The sequence below is a fragment of the Poecilia reticulata genome, linkage group LG20 (assembly GCF_000633615.1).
Source record: "Poecilia reticulata strain Guanapo linkage group LG20, Guppy_female_1.0+MT, whole genome shotgun sequence".
In the NCBI taxonomy this organism is placed as follows: domain Eukaryota; kingdom Metazoa; phylum Chordata; class Actinopteri; order Cyprinodontiformes; family Poeciliidae; genus Poecilia; species Poecilia reticulata.
Genome location: NC_024350.1, coordinates 12,262,452 through 12,272,399, shown reverse-complemented (window position 1 = coordinate 12,272,399; position 9,948 = coordinate 12,262,452). Strand labels below are relative to the sequence as shown.

Genomic DNA, 9,948 nt, shown 5'->3' with positions numbered 1-9,948 from the left:
TTTTTGGAGTGTGCGTGATGTTTTTTAGAGTGTGCGTGATGTTTTTTTGGAGTGTGCGTGATGTTTTTTAGAGTGTGCGTGAGTTTCTTGTAGTGTGTGAGACACAAAACATAGATTTTGTCCTAAACGGCCCCTCATAGCCGACGGGTGACAACAGACACGTAAGTCACGTTATTGCTCGGATTTTACGGCGCCACCTTAAGTCCCTGAACTTCACATTTTAACGGAAAAAAAAAGCTCAACGCGACTTGTATGTAACGAGTAACGGGCCAGTTTTGTAGAAATGTAGTGAAGTAGAAAGTACAGATACTTACTGTAAAATGTAGTGGAGTAAAAGTAGAAAGTATACATTATTAAATCTACTTAGGTAAAGTACAGATACACGAAAATTGTACTTAAGTACAGTAACAAAGTACATGTACTTCGTTACTTCCCACCACTGCCCGCAGCATCTTCTGAATGTGTTTGGCTCTTTAAATCATTTACTAATAAACTGCCCGCAGCATCAGAGCTGGATTGGGTCTTGACTGCGGCTCTGTTGTAATATGATTAGTCAAAACAATCCTATCTTGGTTTCTTATCTCCAGCTGTCAAACCAAGTAAGGGTGAAGGAATGTTCCTTTTCTCTCTCTCTCTCTCTCTCTTTGCTCCCTCCTCCTTGTCTCCCGTAGCTACTTCGTCTGTCTCACGTTATTCTTTTTTCAGCCTTCTTCTTCGTTCATGGCGGGTCAAGTGTAGGTCTGTTAACACCTGCACATTATACTCTCGATGTGTATGAGGGTGTAAGGAAGAGAGGAGGAGAGGAGAGACTCCCACCCCTTGTTCCCTGTCCAACTCTGCTTCCAGCTGTTGCTGCATTCCTCTACACGTCGCAGTCGGCTCAGGCCGCCGGCCTCTTTTTGTTTTTTTCCCCCAAAAACTTTTGCGTCAGTTTGTCACTGGCACCGGCGCGCGCGGATGCGACAGTGGATTATAGCGTTGGATATATAGAGTCGTACAACTTGTTCGTGTCAGTAATGTGTGTGGCTACTGCCAAGAGTATTACGACGACTAAAGGAGCAAGAAGATTAACATTTGGAAGAGCACGAGATCTTGGACTGATCGGTCCGCTTCTGCGCGATGACTGAAGTGGCCAATTGCGTGTCTGTAATGGTAAGAATGTACATAAAAAGAGATTTTGTAATATCACAAATTGTAAGAATTAGAAGCAGATAATTTTTTTTCAAATCTCACCTATTATATCGCTATTATTGTTATTATTATTATTCCCTGGCTCAAAACAGGTCATTCAAAAGTAAAGTCTGTTTCTCTTAACGATAATTAAGGAATGACTTCTCAAAATTTAAGGATGAAAATATAAAAGAAAGGAAAGTAAAAAAAAAGAAGAAAAGCGCGCTACAGTAAATTACGTCAAAATGGGTATTAAATACTCCTAACTTTTTGTTTCCAAAACAATAAAAAAAAGCAAGATTTCATAACTCAGTTCTCCCTGTGGGTACGATTACTGTTCACTTGGTCTGATTTCTTCAAGTAAATGTGGAAGAACATTTCCACGCCATTAAACAGTTTGGATTTGAACGGTGTACCCTGTAAACATGAATTAACAAATTAGTAAAATATGAAAGCAGTAAATAGTGTTAAAGGAGCATTTGTGCAGATATGTGTGCCATGCTGCACTTTTGATCCTTAATGGAAACATGTTTTAATGTCCATATGAATTATCTGTGTATTTGGTTAAAATTGAGAAACCACATCAAACCAGTCAATATTAAAACTAATGCTATCTTAACTGGTTCCTGTGCGTAACATGGATGTTAGAAATAAATTCTGCATTGTCATACGAGGAAGGCGTGGAAATCACAGTCTATATAGTGTTTGTTTCTGTGCTTAATGTCTGTCATTTGAAGGAGTTTAAAGAAAATGGTGCACAATGGTGCTGCATGCGGTCAGACTAAGGCACTTGAAACTTTCTGTGTTAAAACCGTGTTCACATTCTGTTATTTTTCTAGCTTGGGGTGACTTCTACGTAACCAATGTTTCTTTGGAGGTGACCTCCCCTCAAAACCTTGAAGTATATTGCAGATTTTTTTTTTTCCACCTCTGTCCTTCCTTGTCTCTTGGTCATTTCCTGCCCCTTTGGAAAGCAAACATCACTTGATCCTCTGCATATGGCAGAAGAAGTCATCTGGGCTTTTCTGCGGGCCACGCACACACAGTCAAGTTAGATTTCCTCCACCTTTCAGTCAGCTGCAACAACAATGTAAATAGTTTCCACCGTGACTTGACTTTCCTGTAAGAATCTTGGACTTTTCCCAATGACACAAGGAGTGTGAGAGAGTTTGAGTTTTTTTTTTCTTCTAGCAGGTCAGATTGACAAAAAACACACACTGTAGGTATATTTCACGTACATACACACACACACACACACACACACGGGGATTGGGGAGGTTGAGACATACAGAGGAGGAACGTAATCATATTAAGGCCAATGAGTTGCTGAATGTGAGGCACACTGAGACCGACTCCATATTAACCAGCATCACTGATACAATGCAGGCTTTGTCAGGTGGGAGGAGAGGGTAATGTTGGAATGCATGGGAAGGGGGCTTTATAAAATACAGAAAATGCGTAATAAGAAAGACAGAGCGTCCAGTGCACAAATCAAGAGGGAATCTTTTTTTTTTTTAATAATACACAAGTTATATGAATTTTAATGGAAACATTGCTTTGAAAGCCAATCAAAGTTGACAACTTTAAAAAACGACATGATCCATCCATCCATCCATCCATCCATCCATCCATCCATCCATCCATCCATCCATCCATCCATCCATCCAGCCTATGGCCATGTCAAGCCATCCTTCAGGAAGAAAACAACATTTCTTGACACTTATATCAGGGTTCCTGTTCTTGAACTGGACCTCATAACACAGATTTTGATCTTAAACAGTAGAATCCATGTGATGAATTAAAATACATTTTTATAAGCGACATCAAACTACAGTCAGTTTTATAATATGAAACAGTATTATACAATTTTATATGATAAAACTCTACAATGTAATATAACTGTTACTGAACTATGCTGAGAAAACATCAACATTTTTTCATATGTTGAAACAAATTGCAATTTCTTTGTCGGTATACAATTAGTGCTGAGGATGATGATCATTAATGAAAAGCAAAAGGCTGAGCTGCTGAGACAGAAAGCTAAATGATGCTAATACTCTTTTAGAAGTCTTATGCATTCACATTTTTCCTCCCCTTTCACTTTCTCTTCTTTTTATTGGTCTAGATTTCTCTGTCTTCGTCTGAAATTCTCTCTCCAGATGCAGGGCAAGCAGCACGTTTCAGACTCAGCCGTTTCACAGATGGCATCAAAGAGGTTTTTTTAAGACAACTGTGGCTATACGAAGTTAATTCGTCAAGTCACGGTGGAAACTATTTACAAGGTTCTAACTCAAAAATGCAGAACACCATGCAAAATCATGTTTTAGCTTATCTTTGTAGGTCAGCCGTGATGTTTCGGTAAGATGGTGCAAAAAAAAAAAAAAAAAACTGTAGATATCCAAAAAGGGGGCTTGACACAGCTCGCTGCTTTGCTTTAACCAAGGCCAACAAAGCCACAGGCTTGTCGTGACCCGTCCTGGAAGGCGTTCACCTGGAGAAAAAAGGTGATTATGGGCTGCAGGGGGACTAATAACGAGGAAGAACAAAAGAATAAAGTGGTGCTTTTTTTGCAAAAGAGAGAGAGAAGGTGGAGCTAAGAAGCTGTGGCAGACAGAGAGGAAAATGTATTCTAACATTCTCCTTCAGGATTAAAGAAATCCTTTTGTTCCTTGCTTGACTCTGAAGTATTTTTTCTTCAAATAATGTTGCCATAACAAATGGCAGATTTGCTTTGTCTCCACCAATGGAAAAAAAAAAAAAAAGAAAGTCACAGGAATGCTCAGCCCGTATCTACACGAAAGAAGATAAAGAGCTCATATATGGGTTTATTTGTGGATGTTTGTGCACAGATGGAGGTTACGAGGGTAGCTGCAGGCACGGCCGTGTCCGTGAGACAGGGGGAATTGTCGGAGGTAGCGAGGGTGTCAAAGCAGCAAAGGAAACGTCCTCAGAAAGGAAGCTGCGGCTGAATTAGAGGAAGCCGTGCAGGGCAGTGCTCCATTTGCTTTCCCCTTTGTAACAAGTTGGAGGAAAGAATGGGAAAAGACAGGAAGCGAGATTCAAAACGGCAGGAGGAGAAGAGAGCATGGTTCGGCAAAAGCACAGAACAGACAGGAGGATGATATCGACACAAGGCACCGACTTTGGGGAAACACAGATGAGGACATGACACAGTTTAAAAACCAAAAGGAAGGAAAATAACTGAAAAAAAAACCCAATACAGTTAGTTGTTATGAAAGCTATTTCAGGTGGCTATTTTAGGCTATTAAAAGATTAGGTTGAGGACAGTACAACAGAGGAAACGGTCTGAGGTGTAAAACACAGAGTGGTTCTGGCGGTTCCCTGCTGCAACCGTTGCCGCTTTGGGGAGCAGTATTTCATATTTTAGGTTTTTATGTGTGGGCACACAAATAGTGGCAAGCTTTCTTTTTCTCTCTCTCGCTTTGCTGAATTGTAGGGTACTTCACAGGAACTCCTTGGCACACGATCTGAGGATGTTTACAAAAAACATCCACTGCCACACTTCTGATTTCTCTCCCTCTCATCTTCCTCTCTGCCTCTTTTCCTCTTCAAAGTTTGCCATTCTCTTGCTTTCATGGCTGACTGATTTAAGATTTTTCATTTATTTTTGCATTTCACCTCCTGTTATTAGACATTGTGCCTTTCCGTTTGGAGCTGGCTTTTAATTTGCACATTTGCGCAACATAACAGTTCAAATGAGGCAAAAATATCGTCGTGAGTTACTGCCAGCAAGCAAAGATATGGTCTTGACATTTTCCGTTGTGGTTTTGCCTTTATTAGAAAGTGCCTTTAACGGTCCAGTTTAGGTAAGAGCATGTTCACGTTAGAATGGTCCAGTTAAAGTCCCAGCAAAATCTGAAATTTGATTGTCACAGTTGCTCTTCGTTCAAGCTTTTGCAGACAATAATTTGCAACTCAATGTGTGTAAAGCAGTAAGAAACATAAAACCAAAGAAACGTACAACTGTTATCGTGGTGAAAGGAGGTTCTGTAAAAAGCAAGAGAAAAAAAAATGTGATATTGAAAACAAATGCACACCACACTTTCCAGATGTTAAATTGTATGTTGTTGTGAACATTTGGGAACATAATGTTTTATCATGATGAAAAGGAGAAATGTTCCTGTGGTATAAAGCACTGCAAGCTAAATTAATGTCTGCTGTGATGAGAGTTAATTCTCCAGGGGAAAAAATGAATTGGGTCAGTGACGGGCAATACAAATAAAAAAGTAATTCACCTCATTAGGGAGTCAGACAATTCCATTGTTTGTGACATTCTGTTTTAATTTAGATAATCAATGAAGGAATGTGAAACACCCATCACTGTTAAAGCTGCTTTAAGAATCTGGTGTAGTTAAAAGCACACCAGTTTTATTCTCAAATAGAGAAATAAGTGCCAAATAAGAATTTGTTTGGTTTTGATGACATGTTCTAAGACAAAGGCAACTAAAAACAAAAGTTATTATTTGGACTCATGTAAGATTTGAATAGTTTGCATGCTAGAAACCTTTGATTTTTACTGTGCTTGCATTCTCTCATAAATAACATCCCCAATTTCTCTCCTAAAGAGAACTGCATTAGCTGTTAGTTCTTAGTGGGATTGTCTGTGAGTATGTTGGTTTTGTAGTGGGCTGGCAGCCTACCAATCTTCTCATCCATAATGCCTCAAGAACTTCTAATCTCTTTCACAGAACATTGTGTTTGTATGTCCTTTCAGGAAGCCGAGATGATGTTTAAGCCAGAGTCGGATCAGATGTGTTCGCCAGAACCCAAGGTGAAATAAAACTCTCCCACAAACACGTGCTATCAGTGACACGATTGAATTTATTTTGCAGACAACGAATAGCCACCAAGAATCAGCTTTCACGTTGTGTTGTTACTTCCCTAAAATGCAATAAGTACAACTGGTTATTCCCCATTAATCCTCGCAGTCTCCACCCTTGGACCTGATAGACACGGGGAAAGGCCTGAAGGTTCAGACTGCGACGCCTCATCTGGTTAGCCTGGGCAGTGGGAGACTAAGTGTGGCTATCACCCTGCTGCCACTAAAAGAAGGTAACATGCATCACTAAAAGACAAAAAAAAAAAAAGCTTGGGATTACCAGGTCATATTTAAGCTGTTTATCTTCACTTACATCTCTAATCTACAGGATGCAGACCATTAAATCTTCTAATGTATTCTCACCTGCCATGCAAAGCTTTGACATGGAGCCGGGAGTGAAACCAGATGCCCTCTAATCTGTCTTTGCTTACGTTTGCTAAACTCCTACAACTCTCAGTATCTGCTCCATGGTTGCAGTGACAAAGAAGCTGAAATAAACGTGGAATGCTAGGAATACATGCTCTATATAAAAAGCAGCAATAAAATATTTATACAGGTGTCGGTTACAATCCCAAGCTTCAATGTGCGCTATTGAGATTTAAAGCTAGGCCGACATAAAACAGTGTGCCATTTTAATCGTAAGTAGTTTTCAAAAATTCTCTGAGTAAAAATCTGAAAAATCTGATCATATTAATTTATCCCTCTGAGTCAATACTTTTCGAAAACCACTGTTCTCTGACATTACACCTGCAAATCTCTTGGGGTTTATCACTAACATAGTCTATCAAAAATCACAATAAAGTACAAAGATTTTGAATATGTCACAAAACTTGTAAAAGTGTGTACAAATACTTTTGCCAGGCACTATAGAAAGTTTCCTCTATCTCTCTGATTGGGGTTTGTTTACCAAAGCCTTTTTTTTTTTTTAGTTCGTTTCATTTAGTCATAGGAAGAGAATATGACTAGATGTTTTTCTCTGCACAGTTTTATGAGAAGTGTAAATCTATAGATCTAACAGCATTACAAGAAAATGTGTTTTCAATTTGTTTGTTTATGTGCAGAATGTTCTTTTATATTCAGATAGCATTGTATAACAAACAGTTCTGCACGTGTGTCTTAATTATCCTGCTAAAATGTATTCTCCCATAAAGCTGGTTTCCTCTTTGGTATTCTAGATGGTTGCCAAAAAAAAAGTGATAGTGAAGTGGTCCAAGTAGGATGTAATACAACATGAGAGGGATGCTTGTACTGCTGATGATTGTTTAATAGCCTCTGGATATTACAAGGAATGCTAATGCAAACTGACTCACAGATAGTTAATACAAAACGATCATAAGAAGTATGTTGACTCTAACGCACATAAAGCTTTTTACAGAGTAATTTCACACAAGGTTTTTGTACAAAGTGAAAACATTTGCCCTGCAGTTTTTTGCTTTTATTATTATAATTTTTTTAAATTCTGTATCACAAGTAAACCCACAACTGGCCATCATTTCCATTTTGACTTGAACAGATGATGTGCAAGAGGACTCAGTTTAAACCTATGTAGGCATGTATGTCGTTAACTCAAACTGTTTGCATTTCTGCTAAACTAGTAATCATTTGTCATTGGTTTGCGTCGCAGGGGTGACACGTATAGGCCGAGAAGACGCTCCCGTCCGTCAGGACATTACGATTGAAGGGCCTGGCATTGAGGCAGAGCACTGTCATATCATCAATGAAGGTTGGCGTCAGTTCACCTTAATATAACGGCTTAAAGTGGCAAGCGATTGTATGAATGTTTATAACATACCATGTGCGTTGATCAGTAGTTTCTTATAGTTTAGTCTAGATTAGTTGGACCTGGATGCTAAAGTTAACGGTTAGAGTTAGCGGTTTGGACAGAACATTTCAAAAACCCAAAACTACCCCCTTTCATGATTTGTCCTACATTGTGTTTTTACTTGTTCTCTACTTGTCAGTAACACTTGCTTGATAATTGTTACAACAGGAGGTGTGGTGACCCTTGACCCCTGTGGTCATCTATGCAGTCTGGATGGAGTCCAGGTCACCGTCCCCACACCACTTACTCAGGGTAAGGTGTACACATTCATGTGCACATTATTATTAAACATTCCCCTTGCTTGCACACAGAAGAAGCAAGCCTTTTTTGGGGGGCGAAAATGCTTAAAATATTGCCCCCTACTGGTTAAATTTAGTACATAACTTAGAAGGAAATTCACTTCATTGGTTTGTGTTCAAGCTTTAAGTATTTCATAACTTCTGTATGTGTGTATGTGTTTGTCTGCAAAAAAAAGAGAAAAAAAGAAGAGGGTAGTTTGTGGTTTAGTAGGCTTGCATTCCTCACTGTGTATGAGTCACATGGGCAACTGCTGACGTTATGTAGTGAAACAAACGGGTGTGCAGTGTTTTAGTGTGCGCAGAAAGATTCTCCTGGTTGTGTCTGCGTTTAACATGTGATGCATGTGTAATGGAGGCTGGAAGTGCATGTGTGGGGGGTGTATACCTCTGGTTTGGTTTAATTCACAGTGGTTTGGAGCAGCAAGGTTCTATAATAATGAGTCACTGCTTCCAGAAGCTGCAATAGCACACATAAGTCTTCACATTCTGTCATTGTGGACTGCAGAAGGGAGTCAGAGAAACACTGAAACATTCTCACAATTCCTTCTGAGAGTTCTTAACTTCCATTGCTTTTCGCCACGACCCTTGAGCACGTCTCTGTTTTCTGAGAACTACCATCCTGATCGATTCATCCGTTGCCCGTCTACCCTATCTGCTCTTTTCCCTTATCCAGTTTCTCAGAATTTTCTCTCCCGCAGAGTATTGCCTTTTTTCCTGAAAGTGTGCGCTCCTTGAAACGCTGCTGTTTTCCACTTCTGTTTCACGTAAGTCGCAGCACCGCGACTTGTCTCTCCTTTCCACTTACCTTTTTCAGACCTCCTCGTTGTGCTCTGTCAGGCCTAGCCAATTCAAGTTAAATATTGACAGGCCTATTTGTCTTTGCGGTGAGTCTTGCTGATTCAAATATTGACATCGCCTCAGAGTATGCACAGACACAAGCCCAGGGTGCTGTGGGGTAATGGGGGGAGGAGTGAGTGACTCTAAAGGGGAGGGGGCAAAAAAGAAATTCAAAAATACTTTACTAAATACTAAATGTTCAAACTCATTTAATTAAAGAGTTGAGGTTGATGGTGACGGCTTTGGTGAGATTGCAGTAAGAGGAAAAGGGAATGTCTGGAAAAAATATGGAGAGCCTCAGAAGAGGTGCATACTTCGGGAACATCCTCTGGCTTCTCATCTCTGGGCTGAGAAACACCAACCAAAGGCTCATCAAAAATACACACGAGGGAGGCCTGGAGCCAATTAACTATGTTTAGGAAATGATCTGTTTTGGATTCTGGAATTTGGCGCTTGACCTGGAATCACATAAGCATCACTGGTAAGTCATTGGAACAGCTGGAAGGCACTTCTGATACATACAGCCCATTTAAGGAAACGATGGCAATCAAGCCGTTTGCAAAAGTATCAAATTATCCATTCGTTTTCCGTAGACCTGATGGGTTTGTGAGGGATCTGGTGCATTTCTTCAGCATTGGAGATGGGGTATGCCCTGAATAGATAGTCTGTCCCTCATTGGGAAACACAAAGACAAACCACCATGAATGCACACACCCTTAAGGGTAATTTAGGCCACAATAAACTTAGCGTGCATGGTTTTGGATAGTAAGGGGACATTAGAACCATGTTACAAGAACATGCAAGAAAGAGCCTGTAACAGGATTTGAGCCCAGTACTTTCGTATGGAGTGGCGACAGTGCATGTCTAACAACCATGACTGTGAAGCATATAGTCTACATATGTCACATATGAATATTGCTGAAAAAAACATCTCTATGATTATTGTTCAGATTTCTATGCAGTCTGAAAAACTCTAGAAT

The 9,948-nt window shown here is 39.9% G+C and overlaps 1 protein-coding gene across 5 annotated transcripts in view; it reads left to right on the top strand.

Moving 5' to 3' along the window:
- The first annotated feature begins 413 nt into the window (after positions 1-413).
- phldb2b (pleckstrin homology-like domain, family B, member 2b) overlaps positions 414-9,948 on the top strand; it is a 38,518-nt gene continuing 28,983 nt past the window's right edge. For 4 of the 5 annotated variants that reach the window (XM_008438724.2, XM_008438723.2, XM_008438725.2 and 1 more), the window contains exons 1-5: positions 414-1,152; positions 5,906-5,962; positions 6,120-6,243; positions 7,635-7,733; positions 8,001-8,084. In XM_008438724.2, the coding sequence (XP_008436946.1) occupies positions 1,120-1,152; positions 5,906-5,962; positions 6,120-6,243; positions 7,635-7,733; positions 8,001-8,084 (397 nt within the window). In that variant the 5' untranslated portion in view covers positions 414-1,119. The remainder of the gene's footprint in view (positions 1,153-5,905; positions 5,963-6,119; positions 6,244-7,634; positions 7,734-8,000; positions 8,085-9,948) is intronic. The other variant, XM_008438727.2, reaches the window with a different exon arrangement.